Genomic DNA, 16,209 nt, shown 5'->3' with positions numbered 1-16,209 from the left:
ATACCTTTGAGGATCTCTGATCACCAACAACGTGTGTATTTATTTCATCCAAGAAATACCGAGAATCGACTCGACCATGACTTCTTGTTTCACCCGAGACGGCAATGGTTCTCCTTCGAGTGTTATTTTTATAGTGGCGCGAAATTGAGATAACGTCCTATAAAATCGTTTCCAATTATTGAAAAGACCGATAAGAAATGAGAGAAACGGGGGTGGAGAGAGAGAGAGAGAGAGAGAGAGAGAGAGAGAGAGAGCGCGCGCGTCGTAACGTTTACGACACGTCAACATCGCAAGATTACCATTTGAAGTGTAGGGCCGTTTAAATAGCACCGTTGCCCCTGCGCCGCGTAACTTAGAGAGAATTTCAGAAAAGAACCCTCGACTTTATCGGCTCGTTACGCACGAGCGTGGATTAAAAAGTTGCGAATGCAAACGAACTTGTAATTTTATCGGTGCTCTTAATGCCGAAATAACCGTTGTGTCCTCTTTCGCTCTTCGATCCTACGATACGAGATAGCGGATCAGACAAATAATATTCTGTACGTTTAAACGAGCCCAATTTCCGCAATTTGCATTCTGCAACGTTATTTCGGAACGGAGTACATTCTTTTTTCGTGTTATACGCGCAGCAGCGGGTATATTATTGCCATTTGTCAAGCCTAACCTCCAAAATGCACGCATACACGGGCAGAGAAACGCGCGTGAATATTAATATTCCCTTAGAATTCTAGAAAACAGAGTCGATTCCACGAGACGAAAGGCGAGAGGACGTTCCCGTGGGAGGAAAGAGAAAGAGAGAGAGAGAGAGAGAGAAAAAAAGGGGGGCCAACAAAGAACACAACGGGCGGTTTTGCGTAGGAACGATAATTCTTAAACACCCAGTATGAAGAGTCCTCGCAACACACTCGTCAGAATATCGGCCGACGGAACCTATATTTTGCGAGACCGCATACAATGCGAGTTACATTGTAGCTTCCTTTCCTCGAATAGACTTAGGCCCGCGCGCGATCGCGTGACATGCCCTTAAGGGCGGCCGCCGCCGCGCGCTCCGCCGAGCTCATTAGACCGAGAAAAAGTTTAACGCAGAGATGAGCGAGAATCCGCGCGAAATTTTAGACGGACCGCGGATTCGCAGAATGTGCCAGCGCCGCGCCATTGTCCCAATTTTATCCTCCATTATCGTGATTCGCCGATCCCCCCGGGGACCGCCAAGCGCGAGGAAACGGAAGGATGAGCGGGGAAGAGGGAAGGAGAGATAGCGACGGTGAGATGTTTGTTCCTCTCGGAATGTGTGTATTAGTCGCGACCATAGAATAATAATAAATCATCAACTATCGCGGTTAACGATAACGCGGTTAACCCGAGGTAACGAACGCGTGCGTGCGAACGAACGCGGAGAGACGTTGGAAATCGCACTTGAGGCTGTCACGGGGAATTACGCGTCGCGACGCGGCGAAAAATGGCGAGGAGGTTAGAGACGCGAGTCGTCGTCGCGTGCAATAAGGAAAAAGGAGGAGGCGCACGATAAAACACACGCGATTCTTCGGCGCCGCATAATACGCAATATGCTCGAAACAGTTACTTCGATGTCACCCGTTATCCATTCAACGCGAAACCATGGTGAATCTTTTCCTTTCAACCGCGCTCTTTCACACTCGCCGCGCTGCAAAACAAAACACGCTCGGGCTCGAACGCCTCGGAAAGAGAAGAAAAACGGACAGAGAGAGGAGAGAGAGAGAGAGAGAGGGAGAGAGGGAGAGAGACAGACGAGGAAGAAGGGGAACGAATACCGAGGACTGTCGTGTCGTGTCGAGAGAGGAACAGACTTACCGAACCGTGCGACTTCCAAACACACAACGCTGTACAGTTCGTTCGCAGTATCGCCGGAGCGGAATCGCGAAAAGCACACAAGACACCACAAATCACACACGTACCTTTACCGATGCGTCCTCGACGCGTGCACGGACAATCCCTCTCCTCTCGTCTCTCTCTCCCTCGTGTCACACGCGAAGCAGGCGAGCAAGCAGGCAGAGGCAAGCAGCTTGGTTGGTTGGTTGGTTGGTTGGTTGGTTGGTTGGTTGGCTGGCTGGCTGGCTGGCTGGCTGGCTGGCAGGCTGGCTGGCTGGCTGGCAGGTAGATAGATAGATAGAAAGCCCGTGCGGCGTGGTGCGGTGCGGCGACGGACGCACAATCGAAAGCGCGATGGTGAACGCGCGAGAGCGCGCCACGGACGCGGCGGCGGCGGCGGCGCGCACAGCGAAGCGCGACGAACTTGACTCTCAGAGCAGCGGACCGTCCGACGAGCGAATAAAAACGGAACGTAGAAACCCGGCCACTGCTGCTTTCTTGCGACGCTGCGCGGGATCCGGCGCGCCGCCGTGCATTATAACGCGCGGATTATTATTCGCGCACTCTGCGACCACGAAAACAACGACAATGACGACGAGACGACGTAGTTGTAGTAACGCACTTCGTGGATGGCACACACAACACGCGCACGCGACGTATTCGAGCGGAGTTTACCCGCGACTGCTCGGCGATGACGATGATGACGACGAAGATGGTGACTCCATCCTCGTTTCTTGCGCTGCCGTGCGAGAGAGTTTGAGGTCGAGGTTACCCGTCCGTCTTTCTCTTCTCTTCTCGTGTGCGCGCGGATACAGTCCGTTGCGCGGCGTGTCTCGCGGCGTTCGAGGAACGTTCCTCAGGGACGAACGGGCGGCGGAAACGACGCGCGCACTCGTTCAAAGCGGCTTCCCAGCTGCGAGAGACAAGGAGGGCTCGCCTCGTGGAGAGAGAATTCGAGAAACGCGGCGATGCGTCTGCTCCGCCACTGCTGCTGCTGCTGCTGCTGCTGCTGCCGCCGTCGTTCCTCTTCTCCTCTCCACCTCCGCGCTCTCTTCACTTCGTTCCTCCTTCTACTGCTCTTCTATCCGCGCTCTTTCCGCAGAAAAACACAGCGGGGCGCCACGGGACGCTGAGATATCGTCCTCCTCGTCTCGCCTCTTATCTCCTTTATGCCGCTTCGCACGTGTGTCGAAAACGCGTGTGTCAGCAGCAGCGCACCGTCGCTGCGCGGCACAACAAACAACGACGACGACGACGCGACGACGAGCACGACGACGGCGACGACGACCGCAACGAGGCGCCGCGCCGCTCGCGCGAGCCTTCCAGAAGGGTCTATCTCGTCGCAGAATGTCTCGCGGCCGGCGGCCTCGCCGCTCTTCTCATCCTCCTCGGCTGCCGCAGCGCGAACCTCCTCCTTGCGAACGCTGGACACACGCAAGTACGTCGCGGCGGCGGAACGTCCCGCCGCGCGTCTCGTCTCCCGACCCCCTTCCTCCTCCTCCTCGCCCTTTCCCCCGACGACTCCGCGCTCGCGGCGAGAGCGCATATATGTATGCGTGTACTTGTGTCTTTCTCTCCTCTGTCTCGTCCTCGCTCTCGCTCACACTCTTTCTCTCTCCCTCCCTCTCTCTTTCGCTCGACTTATCTAGCGCACACTCTTGCTCTCTCGCTCTCTCTCTCGTTTCTCTCACAATCTCACCGCAGCGCGTTTCTAACCCTCTTCCGTCTCCCTTTATCTTCTTCGCCGCACACAGCACACCGCGAGCGATTCGTACGAATTCCTACTCCCTCTCTCCCTCTCTCTCTTTCGTGTATTGCGTATGATACGGGCAAGTATATACACGGAGCTGCGCACCGCGGAGAGAGACGAAGAAGGAGATAGAGACGGCCCGAGCGGCAGCGGCAGCGGCAGCGGCGGCGGCGGCGACGGCGGCGGCGGCGGCAGCAACGACGACGATGACGACGACAACGCAACGACGACGACGACGGACGGAGAGCGCGCGCGCGCGCGCTGTCCGCTCACGTCCGTGTTTGTGTTCGCGCGCGCGCGTATCTGTGTACTTCTCGATTAGCGACCCGACGTGCGTGACGTCACAGCGCGACGTTACATCGCTTCTCGCGATTGTCACTCGAGATCGGCCGGCGGTCGAACGATGCTCGGCGATGACGCGGAGGGAAACGCCGCGAGACCGAGCGAACGGGCGTGGACGAACCGTGGCGGCCGCCGAAGAGACACGAACTCCAACTCCGATAGCCGTGAAGCGAAGGAGAGCGCGCGCGGCGAACGCTCTGTCTGTCTGTCTGTCTGTCTGTCTGTCTGTCTGTCTGTCTGTCTGTCTGTCTATCTATCTATCTCTCTCACTCTCACTCACTCACTCAATCACTCTCTCTCTTTCTCTCTCTCTCTCTCTCTCTCTCTCGATACCTACGCGACCGAACACCGCGGGCGAACTCGTCGCAACGGCGATTATCACGACGAGGTCGTTTCGTCGGGCACTGCGCGACCACACGGCACGAACCGCACGGCGACCACCACCACACACTAGCACGCGCAAACCACCCGCGGTTGATACCACTCGTCAAACAACTGACGACTCTCCGCTGTGCAACGACTGGCGCGGAGAAGCGAACGCAACGAGGAGGTGGTCGCCCGATAGGTGGCAGCGCTGTTTATCGCGACTGGGGCTCCGGCGGCCGACGCCGCCGTGCGTCGCGTACCGCAACTCATCGAGCATTGCCGGAGACAGCCGAGCGCGGCCGAAGCGCTGCGAGCGCGACCGATTCAATATCAAGTGCACGACCCTCCGGTGCGCGGACGGACCGACGAACGGATGGACGGACGGAATGACGGCCGCGTGAAGTTTAACGGGAGGGAGAGAGAGAGAGAGAGAGAGAGAGGGACGAGCGTCGCGTCGCGTCGTGGCGCGGCGCGGCGGAAACGGCCGACGAATTTTCGGCGCGTTGAATTTACTCGCCCTTTCGAGAAATCCCCGAGCGAGTTTTCACTCATTCCGGGAAGACGGTAGACTTTTTATAACTTCGCATTCGTACATCCGCGGAGTAATTTTTGGCAAATCGTTAGAGATTCACGACTTTCCCCGGCTTCAAATTTTCTTTGCGACAAGTTGGACAAGTTTTTCTGTTCGCTCGGTGCTGAAATATTGGGACATGCGTCGAAATCACGTCATCGCTGTAAAATTCAGAAGCTCGGCGAACCTCGCAACACGGGAAAAGTAAAGAAGCATATGTGTGTCTGTGAAAAGTTTAAGTCACTTGGATGACATCTTCTGCTGGAATTCTAAAGAAAATGCATTTATTCTCGTTGTGATAATCATCTTATATATTCTTTGTACATTTTATCGCAATGTCCGCGCGTTTCTTTCTCGAGACAATTATAGTTCTAATATATTACCCTGCTGTGTATCTTTCACGCCTACCGCACATACTTTTGTTTACCTTTTTGTTTACCTTTGGAATGCAAAGTACATTAGAATTAAATGATCATAAAGGATCGGAATACTTTATACTGTCGTAAATCAGACAAAAAGAATTTCTGGAAAATTTGGAAAACAAAGGAACAGGACAGTATCTAGACAGCACACGACGTCCTGAGATCGTCCTAACATCCTCAGGACATCCCAAAACACTTGTTCACGCATCACAAATATATCTTAGACGATTAGAACATATCGCGCTAGGAAACAAAATCTTTATTATACAGTCATTAAAGAGTACTTAAAGCAATATAAGTAACACAAGCGTCCGTCGCAACAATTGCCAACTGTTGCTCACGCCGAGGATACAACCGAAGAAATTCGTCTACAATACATATATTTGCGTCCACGTGACATTCGAGGGATTTTATCCGCCAGCAGACCGGCTAAATTTGCAATGCTTCGTGTCCGCAGATCTTAATCTGCGTCACACCGATTACGAGGACGACAAGGACAAGGACACACGGTAGCACTCAGTCTTGCTCCTCCTCCGGCTCCTCTTTCTTCGTGTACGACGCGATGAGCGGCAACAGCTCCGCGCAATTTTGCCTGGCCAATTCCTCGACGCTGCAGCCGAAGTTGTCGGAGACGGTGAGGTCGGTGCGCGGTATCAGGAGCTTGCAAACGGCCGGCGCGCGGCCGACGAGCGCGCGGTGCAGGGCATTATTGCCGTCCGCGTCCGTGAGATTCGCGTCCGCTCCGTGGCGCAGCAGCAGCTCGACGACGTCGGCGCGGCCACGCGTGGCCGCGCGGTGCAGCGCGGTCGCGCGGCCGCAGCGGGTGCGCGCGTTCACGTCTGCGTCGTGGCGCAGCAGCATTTCGCACACCCGCGGGTGCGCGTTCCGCGCGGCGTAATGCAGCGGCCTGTAGCCGGCCGAGTCCTCCCCGTTGACAGGCGCGCCGTTTCGCAGCAGCTTCTCCACGCGCTCCTGGTCGTCGCTCAGCGCTGAAAACGCATCGAAACGCTGTTCAGTCGCTCGGCCGCGCGAATTGTGCGGGAAATTACGTGGCGGAGAGCCATTTTCGAGACTATTTTTACGAATTTTTTTTACCAGAAAACGGTAAGATCAATGGACTTGAAATTTGCACATTTGTATTCATTAATGTTCAGAGTATAAAATAAATTTTATTGAGTCACAATAACCTCGATTCAATTTGTAATTATAGATAAAAATGCAGTTATCCGTTTGCGAGCTCTATGTTTGCTGTCGACATAATTCCGAGCCTCTCACTACTCTGAAACGAAAAAATGAGAAAGATTTTTAAGATATGCAATTGCCATTATAGCCATTGTACCAAAATGAAGACAGTGAAGCCAAGTTTGGAAAAATAATGACTGTACAAAAAAAGTATCAGAAATGAAATTTTTTTCAACTTGTAATCATGTTTAAAAAGATGAATAAAATAAAATATAAATGTGTTCGGGGTAGGGGCCAAAAAACTATATGTCTACTGTATATTGTATAAAAATTTAAAGTTATTCGATTCAGTAGTTTTTGCATAATCGTGTCGAGAGTTTAAGAAAATGGTGTTTCCAGATTAACGCGTTTAAAGTTTTATGCGTACTTTCCATATAGATAGTAACAAATTTATTTCATACTTTGAACATTAATGAATACACTGTGAAAATTTCAAGTCCATTGATCCTACTGCTTGTATTAAGAAAATTCATAGAAATAGCCTTGAAAACGGCTTGCTCCGCATATAATTCTCTCCTTATATCATTCCTTTTTTTTTATCGTGTTTGGTTGATTTATGATATATTAGGAGTACCGGAAAGTCATTTTTCATATTTTAAAGCCTTAAATTTCCGTGATTATAGTACAGGTTCTTAATTTTAATCCAGAGTTAATTTAAATATCAGATTAGTTAGCAACATTTTTCTATTGTATATATAAACTTTCATTAAGATCGAACTTACTCTTGGAAAATGGCAGCGTTTGAATCAAGTGAAGAACACGGAAAAACGAAAGGACTTTTCACTACCCCTAATATATTATATGCAATTTTATTTCGTATATTATTTTTATCACAAATTGTTGGAATAAAAAATATTCCTGCGAGCATATCCTCATTCGAGGAATGCGTACAACGTTATCTCAATTTATTCCTTTTATTGTAAAACATGATGTGAGAAACACGCGAGAAAAATATATATCAGAGTACAAAACGCGCCTCATTCGAGCAATTACGTTTATGAATAGAGCGATCAAGTTTCTGCGGATTAAATCCGCGGCTTGTATCGCCGGATGCGGTGGTGCAGGGTGCCTCCCGAAAGGTCTCGGTCGATCTCGCCGAAATCACGCAAAGCAAGTCTTATCGGAAAATCGACGTGGAAAGTGGAGATACAGCGTCTTTCATAGTGAAATTAGAAATCGACGTTTCTCCGACGGGTGTTCGTCGAGAAAGCATCGTTTCGCGCAATTCCCCAAATTCCTACGTTCGTCATCGTGGCAATCGAGCCGTTGATTGAAGTTTTACCGGCGCACGGTCCGCTTCAAATCGAACGAGGCCGATCACGTACACGACTACTTATTCTGGTCTCCGAAATCGCACACATTCGTGTTCGCGCCCGGTCGTTGGCAGTACCTCTGCTTGCGGATCTTCATAATTTAACATTCTCTGCATGTTTCAGGGTAGATCTACGTTGCACGAACGACGGACGGTATCAGTTTTATTTACCTGCGTACCAGATACCACGCTCGAACTCCATCTCGTTTAATGTCTGTCGGACGCTGGGATTGCTGTCCGCGACGCAACACGCATCGTGATCGTGAGCTTCGTGAGAGTGCGCCATTGTTTATCGCATCTGCAAATAATCGTTCTTACAGTCTCTCCGAGAAATTCACCAAGCGAGGGAGAGAGAAAGAGAAAGAGAGAAAGAGAGACGAGATGATCTCTGTCGTATAAATAAAAGCATTTCACATTTGACGACGTGGGGCGCACTTTCTTCGCAGTGTTTATTTCTCTCCTACGTTTCTACATGATGATAATAATGATGTAGTCGGCTTTACAACATCCAGTTAAACGCTATACACATTGCAGCTATTGTAGATACAAAATACATGCTTCTCGTGTAGTAACAAATTTATAGAAATATACAATTCGCCGCATACCAAGACATATACGCGCAAATTTTCCGACACGAGCAAAAGTTACACACTTGATCAGTAGATAACTTTTCTCAAACTACAGTAACCAAGTAATCTCTCGTCGCGTCGTCAAATACACCTCTCGACTTGACGTTCGCTTCTTCGCTTACAATCATACAGACCGACCGACGCGTGAACGCTGCACTACAAGATAACAAATCTCTCTTAATCGTGATTTCACTCGAAATTTCATTCATCATAAATTCGCCGTTTGGCCATTTGGCCGGTAATAAGAAAAATCGATCGTAATATCTCCTCCAAATTATGCTTTGCTACTTGCGACAATAATAATACTTGATAGGAATACGAGTAAACATCACAAAAAACACCATATCAAAGAACAGTTTAATATATTAAAACTCTCTGAGCCTCAATCCGGAGGAACAATATTTCACATGATAACGACATGATAAATACAATGGACTATCCGTAGAAGCGAGCGGTACCGTGTAATAGAACGCCTGTATAAACGCTACATACTACATCACTACTTCAGTATACTATCGCAACTCACTGACATAGTGAGGCCACTACATCATAATTAGTGCTTGAGTGCACGAAAAACTAACGTCCGCTGCAAAAGAATAATACTGATGTAAGCTGGATTCGATACGGATGACCTTGGACAAGCTGGAATCAAAATTCGATCAAAAATGAAGCTGGACACTTTCGGCGTAAATTTTCGATCGGATCGTGTCCTATGAGAAGCTTGCAAAATCCCATCTCGCGTGCAACAAAGTAAAGATATCAATAAATTATTGCATAATTACTGCTCGCCCGTTATTACATCGCTATTGGTAACGCACGAATTCGCTCCACTAGCGGCCAATTTTCTGCATCGTAAAGAGGCGAATTAATGTTTGCAACGCGATTATTTTGCTCGCTGCAGAGGTATTCTCGCGATTCAATATCCGAAATTACAGCCGGACAGTCTTATCATGATTAGATTAGGTTGATTAGGTTGCAAAAATAATTGCGGTTTTTATCATTTTAAGCTTAGCGCCGATTTTTCTAGTTATCCCATTATCTTTTCCAGAATTCTATCTTGTAGGAACAAACAAACTTGTTTCCCGTTGGGAGAAATGTGTGTAGGCCAGTGGTCTTCATTTTAATCAATAAATATCATTTTCAACTGATACATGCGTCTTTATTTACTCAACACGCAAAACTGCAATTATTTTTGCACCAATTTAATAGAATTTCATCGGATTATTATTAGCGTATTATGAGAAATAAGAGAAAATTCCATCAGATACGCACGTACGCTCGCGAGATGAAAAAGAACGTTCGTGCGATTGTTTACGCAGTCAAGCGTAAACGTGCAAGTCTACCTCTTCAGCGGGAAATTTTGCTGATACGCGTAAGCGCGATCGATCATCTCGTAGAAAGCAAATCGACGTTCGACAATCCGCGCGTACACGCACTTCGTATCCTCATCATCAAGCTGCAAAATCGGCTGTGAACGTAATTCGGGGGATACGTGAACTACAACATTCCAAAATCGAGAATAAACGAAGTCTTAGCGGCAACATGGCGGGTGAATGTTGATTCGTTGCTCCTAAGTGCTACGGTTCGACATGTAAATAAACGCATACAAGTGACGTTGTGAGTACACACACACACACAAGTGCGTCCAGCGTTATGCGGTACACTTGTAGTAAGGCCCATTCTTATAGCATTAATTTTCTCGCTGCATCGTCCAAAGAACCTCGCTCTCGCCGGTACTACAAACAATCCGATAGCCGAGCTCGGCCAGAGCGTTTATCACGGAGAACGGTGATCCTGAAAGCAATTTCGCAACGCATGAGTCCCTGCGAAGACATCATAGACGGATTTAACGTTTTATTTCGGCGCCTTTGCCCAGTGACACTTGGCAGAAGCAACGGTATCGGGACGTATCCCCGAGGAAGATCTCCTCGGGGTCTCGTCTCTGGGTCGAAGATAAATTTGGAGGGGATTATTAACCTTTGAACAAAATTCCGTTTATGACATCCGAGCTTTCGGGGGCCAGCGGAAAGCGGGCACGTAAGGCTGACTGCTCGTTTGACATCAGACCGAACACCGCACAATCGGTCGCGTACGGTGAAGCTCTCACACCGACGTAATAGAAAGTGTCGTCGTCGTCGTCGTCGACGACGATCTCCACCTTTTTGGGCTTGACGTTGGGTTTGGGGTTGGGGTTGGGGTTGGGCGTTGTCTTTGCCATTGCCGCGCTAAAAGTATCGTTATACCTCGTTGCGTTTTACTTCTAGAAGAAAAGCAGACGTGGACGTGTATGAGTGTGAGTGCGATCGAGCCGCTTGTCCTGAGAGAGTGGCGTGAGTCAACTTGAGCGCGACCCGAGAAATTTTTCGGAGAAGCTCCACGATAACGTGCGCTCGCGAGATAACTTTAACATGCCGTGCAAGATACTCGCTCGAGATATTCCTCGTTCGGCTCGTTCTATCATCAGATACATGCAACATTCAGCCAAGATAAAATCCACCGCTTGAACTCTCGTTATGAACAGCTCATTCGGAGTTGCTGATAAAGACACACGCGCAGCTTGAAAATCCTTACACTTTGATGGAAGAAAGGAAAACTCATCGAAAAGAGCTCGGTAAAGTAAAGTTTGCAGAGCGCCCTGTTCCAATCTTGCTTCACCACGGTGTACAAAATTATCCTGGATGCGTCAGTTCGACGTCTTCAACGTAAGATATCTATCTCGAGAAAAGTTGCTCCAAAGAGATTTGACTGAAGCCACTCTCAAGACAAATGGCGTATTTCTTTCCAGCAGATGAAACATTGTTCAAGCTGATGCGCGCGCGCGCGCGCGCGCGCTGACACGACATATTTCACCAGCGATAGAAAACAATTAGGAAGAAACGATAATGCGAAATGCCGTAGCGTTGTTTGTATGTCGAGGTAGAAAAATTCCGAGCAGAAGAAATTGGAATTTTTAATTAGCTTTGGTTACAACTGTTTTCTCTACCAATTTGTTGTTGATTAATGCATTTACATATCGAAGATATCTTGGTGTGGTTTTAGAGTAATGCTTTCTACAAAGAAACTATACAAATAATGAATCTTTCTATTGGAATGGTGATTAGTACGTATACACAGGCACATGTAGTTTATGTAGAACTGATAACATTGAGATTACGAGTTCTCAATAAACCCACATATTTCCCAATGATGTATGAAATTCTGAGTGACAAAGTATTGTTACTACGGCTAAATACTTGCAATATTCAGCGATAATCTCGCCCATATATTTAGCGATATTCTGTAAATAGATTATGAAGTATCTAACTAGAAATCGTTAATATTCAGCGGGTATGCAGCTTGACGTGCTCTCTTTCTCACGCAATTTCACTAATTAATTTCATTAATTCACACGTGCAATGCCACGTGCAATTGTTCTAAGCTGTAATTATCTGACGTAAAAGTGCGCGGATGTGTAAGAGTCCATCGATATAATTCTCTAAAACAACTGCAAACACTCCAATTTGCAGGATTGTGTCACAAGTCAACATGTGCGCGACAAATATGCTTCGCGTGGGCTTTTCTATAATGAAATAATGCCGTACAGATAGTTTTAGCATATTCATGGAAGGTGCCGAAAATTCTAAAGAAAAGTATATTTAACGTGACTGCGTCACTTGTGCTTGTAGCTAATTACGTACGTTTAAAGAGCCGATTACGAGAAATCACAAAAACGCGAACGCTTAATAATCATCGACCTTACATTTATTTCTTCATATAGCCAAAGATACCTAAAAACAAAGATACGCACATTTAAAGTATATAATGTGAGAATATATTCCGCTAAAAAAAAAAAGAAAGAAAAAACTTATTCATGCTAGTGTTCTTCTCTTGACCTTGCAAATATAATAACACATCGTTGGCCTTGTGTGTCTCTTATAATTCTCTCATTATACATTTATAAGGGAAACAAAAGTGTATCTAACATCTACGTGTAGTGTTCTGTGTTAACATAAAAGTGCGCGCATTTATTCAAAATTTACTTGGAATTTCACACACACATCAGGAATATAAATGAGTTCATTGAAACGTTGTTTGTATATTGTGCACCTGTTATCAATCACCACGTGGAGCAGAAAACAAGTTGTTACACATACGCGTATATAAAATATAACAAAATATAACGGCTTCATCTTTTCAACAGCGGCAGTTATTTTCGATGCGAACAATATCATAAAATGTTTTTATTACGGACATACGGCAATAAATACGTTTCAAGTGCATTAACATTTCAATGCATTTAAATTGTTCTGTTGAAATTCGTGAAAACAAAGTAACGACAAAACATACGATAATATTGTATTCTAATCATTTTTTTTATAATTATACATTTGCCGTTCTCGCATGGCTCTCTTTTCCAGGATAAATTCTTCTCACGCCTTTCCCCTTCTTTCGATATTTTATATTAACTGTGACGCGTCACATGATGTAACAACTTATCTTTGTCTAAATATTAGATTCACATTAAGCTGCTTGATTAGATTATTTTCATCTCCAAAGTATTAGAATATATGTGCGTGATAGATGCTGACAGTGCTTCTGTTAGCTTTACATTAATTTTGAACCGTACCAGCTTTCATAACGGGATCAGGTTCTGGCTCTGAAAATTCTTTTCTCATGGTCCACATATATTCATTATAATCCTGTTTTACGCTAGTGCTGGAAGACGCGACGACTTTATAACCGAGCACCTCTAAAGCAGTCAATATTACACAAGGATGTTGCAAATATACTATCGTCGAATCGTCGCAATATCCTCCAGAGGAGAAACGACTCAGCTGTTCTATATCAGTCGCTATAACATAATTAATTAACATTACTTGCACCTCAATCTCAATTCGTTACTGTACTTACGTCTGTGTGTACAACCCCATCTCTAATAATTCTCAAAATATATCAACCTACTTGAGCTCTTTCTGTGTTGTATTTAATATCATACATAAAAGGATTGTTAAAGAAACATGTTTCAAACAACTTTTACAAATATCTATAAATTGCTAAATATACTGTTTCACTATCATATATATTAAGAAATAAAAGCATGTACGTGAGGACAACATAGATCGTACCTTTAAGCCCTGATACTAGAACTCTCCAAGGATATTTATGACCATATGATGCTAGATTACCACGTACTAGAATATATGGCATCTGTAATAGTTGGCTAAAACAATCTGCAATATATGACACACTCTATAGATACGTATGACATGTATTTAAATAGTGTATGTCTGTATACAGTATCATTTATATTTTGATTAACAAGCTAAACAAGAAGCTTAGCTGTTTTTCTTAATATGACAAAAATTATTATTAGTGTTTTAAATTCGAAATTAAATGTTGTAAACGTTTAGAGGTCCTGAGAGTTCTCAGAAATCATCCAGTCACTCGTAGACATTTTTCAACTCATCACAAAACTGAAGCAACCATATTTGTCAACATCATACAACATTACACGAAAACAAAATGGAAACACAATCTTACATAAAGATACAGCATGCTCCTTTTATAGAATTTCGTAATTAACATAAGTAGATAAATAGACTACATTATATTCCCGTATAACCTATAAGCATGATATTTGATTAGTGTAGAAACCTTTCAGGCTAAGTTTGTCCAAATCCAAGTGATTAATACAAGTGAATACTTGTGAAGCTCCGAAACCTATCCTAACGTATTCTTATTTCACGACAGTGATTAAAACCAGCAAAATAGGACGAGTTGTGAGGCGAGATACGTGCACCGAATATACATTTCATTTCATTGATATTCGAGATAAAGGGCACGATGATGAAATTTCAAGGTGCCAAACCTTGAAATTTCATCATCTTGATAAAGAATCAACGGCTCATAATTCATTTCGATATTTACATCATGCAAATTTCCTCAACGTTATTGAGTATGTTAATAATTCTTACCTAAGCACAATTATACGACCCGCGGTGTTATAGCGTAAAGAAAAACAGCTATATATATATGATATCGAGAGATTATCGCGATCCACTGTACTCCTTCGATGAAATCTTTTATCCAAATGGGCAGGATGACTCCAACTGCGTTCCGAAATTCACTGCCAGTACTGGAAATACACAGTTTGTGTCACGTATACTGTAGAATTTCACCACTGGCAGTGAATATCAGAACGTAGCCTATTGGTCTATTCTTTGTAGCTGCACTGCTGAACTGGTGCAATAAGTTAGAATGAGAAGACCTATATTTGTCTCACTTTAACTTATTGCACCAGTTCAACAGTGCAGCTACAAAGAACAGACCATATGTCACTCCTACTGTCTCAATATTCGAACTCTCAAAGAAATTGAATTTTTCCACACGTAAGTGACAAGGAATTTCAACAAGTACGCAACATATTTCTAGTGCAGGAGGATATGTAAGCTGTGGGTCTGTTCTTTATAGCTGCACTGCTGAACTAGAGCAATAAGTTAAAATGAGACAACTATATTTTTTCTCATTCTAACTTATTGTACTAGTTCAACAGTGCAGCTATAAAAAAACAGACCCTGTGTTCCGATATTCACTGCCAGTACTGAAAATATTGACATAGCGTATGCCACGTATATTATAGATTTTCAATGCTGGCAGTAGGTCTGTTTTTTATCGCTGAACTAGTGTACACTCAGGGAACATAAAAAGAAATAGATATACATCTAGGAGTTAGTGAAAAGGAGAGAAGAAGAGAATAAGTGCAAGTTAGTGCAGCTAGTTCAGCAATAAAAAACAAACCTAGTGAATATCAGAACGCAGCTAATTAGTCTGTTCTTTTTAGCTATACTTTGGAACTAGTGCAATAAATTAGAATGAGACAACTATATTTTTTCTCACTTTAACTTATTGCACCAGTTCAGTGTAGCTAAACAGAACAAACCAACAGAGTAATACCTCGTCTACAATAGAAGTCATAGAATCGTAAGTCGTACAAATTGACCAATCTTGGTCGATTATTTTTCTCTTATCGGACTATGATTGGTCAATTTCTACGGTTTACGGTTCTACAACTTCTATTGTAGACGAGATATAAATGTATCGCATACATATTGATTTGGTGCAAGCGGAGCAGCTTCAGTACTGTCATGGCTGTGTTCCAAAATTCACTGCCAGTACTGAAAATACATAGTTTGTGTCACGTATATTATAGATTTTTAATGCTGGCAGTGAATATTGGAACACAGCCCAGAGAGGAACCTGAGAGAGCGGCCAACACAGCGTTTTCGGCGACACCGACTTCCGCATTGGGATAGGGCGCCATCTGCATCCATTTTGAGAGAGAAACTACGATGCTACATCCACTTTCAGGTCTCGGCAGTAAAACCTGTATGTGGTGGCAGTCTGTGCTACATCGACTTTCAGGCGGTTTATGTCTGTGTTACAACCATAATAGCGTACTTGACAAGCAAGGTCTCGAACATTGTTATGCGTTTGTAAAGCCAGCGGCACACGGTGCTTGTTTTCGTGCTGGATTGCTTGCTGGATGAAAATATTGCGTCCTGATTGGTGCATTTCCGAAGATCGAGCGGAGGGCGTGGTCTCAGAGGAAGTGTCATCGACGAAACGTGCAATGCTTGCGATTCCCGTGTGTTGTATGCAATACGTGCATTTTCTTAAAAAATGAAAAAAATTTATTGTGATACACGTATGTTGTATGCAACACGTGCATTTTCCTAAAAAACGAAAAA

The 16,209-nt window shown here is 45.1% G+C and overlaps 2 protein-coding genes across 13 annotated transcripts in view; both read right to left on the bottom strand.

Annotated features, from left to right (window-relative positions):
* LOC105186478 (nuclear receptor coactivator 3) overlaps positions 1-3,354 on the bottom strand; it is a 135,365-nt gene extending 132,011 nt beyond the window's left edge. For 5 of the 7 annotated variants that reach the window (XM_011146711.3, XM_011146719.3, XM_011146712.3 and 2 more), the window contains exon 1: positions 1,935-3,353. The gene's annotated coding sequence lies outside the window, so the exon portion shown is untranslated. Of the gene's footprint in view, positions 1-1,934 lie in introns of all 7 variants that reach the window. The other 2 variants (XM_011146720.3, XM_011146714.3) reach the window with 2 other exon arrangements.
* A 2,188-nt stretch (positions 3,355-5,542) lies between these two features.
* LOC105186480 (ankyrin repeat domain-containing protein 39) lies at positions 5,543-14,691 on the bottom strand. 6 transcript variants are annotated; one of them, XM_011146725.3, is made up of 4 exons: positions 14,437-14,603; positions 13,588-13,692; positions 13,089-13,313; positions 10,697-10,742 (listed from the first exon to the last, which is right to left on the bottom strand). In XM_011146725.3, exons 2-4 carry the CDS (start codon positions 13,667-13,669, stop codon positions 10,720-10,722), a joined length of 330 nt encoding a protein of 109 aa, XP_011145027.1. In that variant the 5' UTR covers positions 13,670-13,692; positions 14,437-14,603; the 3' UTR covers positions 10,697-10,719. The 6 variants fall into 6 exon arrangements, with proteins under 6 accessions (XP_025153770.1, XP_011145024.1, XP_011145025.1 ...); XM_025297986.1 differs by lacking the exon at positions 10,697-10,742 and adding an exon at positions 12,160-12,249 and having other exon boundaries at positions 14,437-14,610; XM_025297985.1 differs by lacking the exons at positions 10,697-10,742; positions 13,089-13,313; positions 13,588-13,692 and adding exons at positions 5,543-6,288; positions 8,025-8,151 and having other exon boundaries at positions 14,437-14,691.
* Between the last annotated feature and the right edge of the window lie 1,518 nt (positions 14,692-16,209).

The sequence above is a fragment of the Harpegnathos saltator genome, unplaced genomic scaffold, assembly GCF_003227715.2.
Source record: "Harpegnathos saltator strain DR-91 unplaced genomic scaffold, Hsal_v8.6 scaffold202, whole genome shotgun sequence".
In the NCBI taxonomy this organism is placed as follows: Eukaryota; Metazoa; Arthropoda; class Insecta; order Hymenoptera; family Formicidae; genus Harpegnathos; species Harpegnathos saltator.
Note: the sequence above shows the minus strand (reverse complement) of the source record. Positions and strands in the feature narration are given on the sequence as shown.

What these genes read in the sequence shown, in the direction of transcription:
- LOC105186480 (XM_025297985.1), bottom strand. Translation starts at nt 8,139, where the DNA reads ATGGCGCACTCTCACGAAGCTCACGATCACGATGCGTGTTGCGTCGCG. An exon ending in GCGTGGTATCTGGTACGCAG is followed by an intron (nt 6,289 to 8,024) that starts GTAAATAAAACT and finishes ATGCGTTTTCAG; the next exon opens with CGCTGAGCGACGACCAGGAG.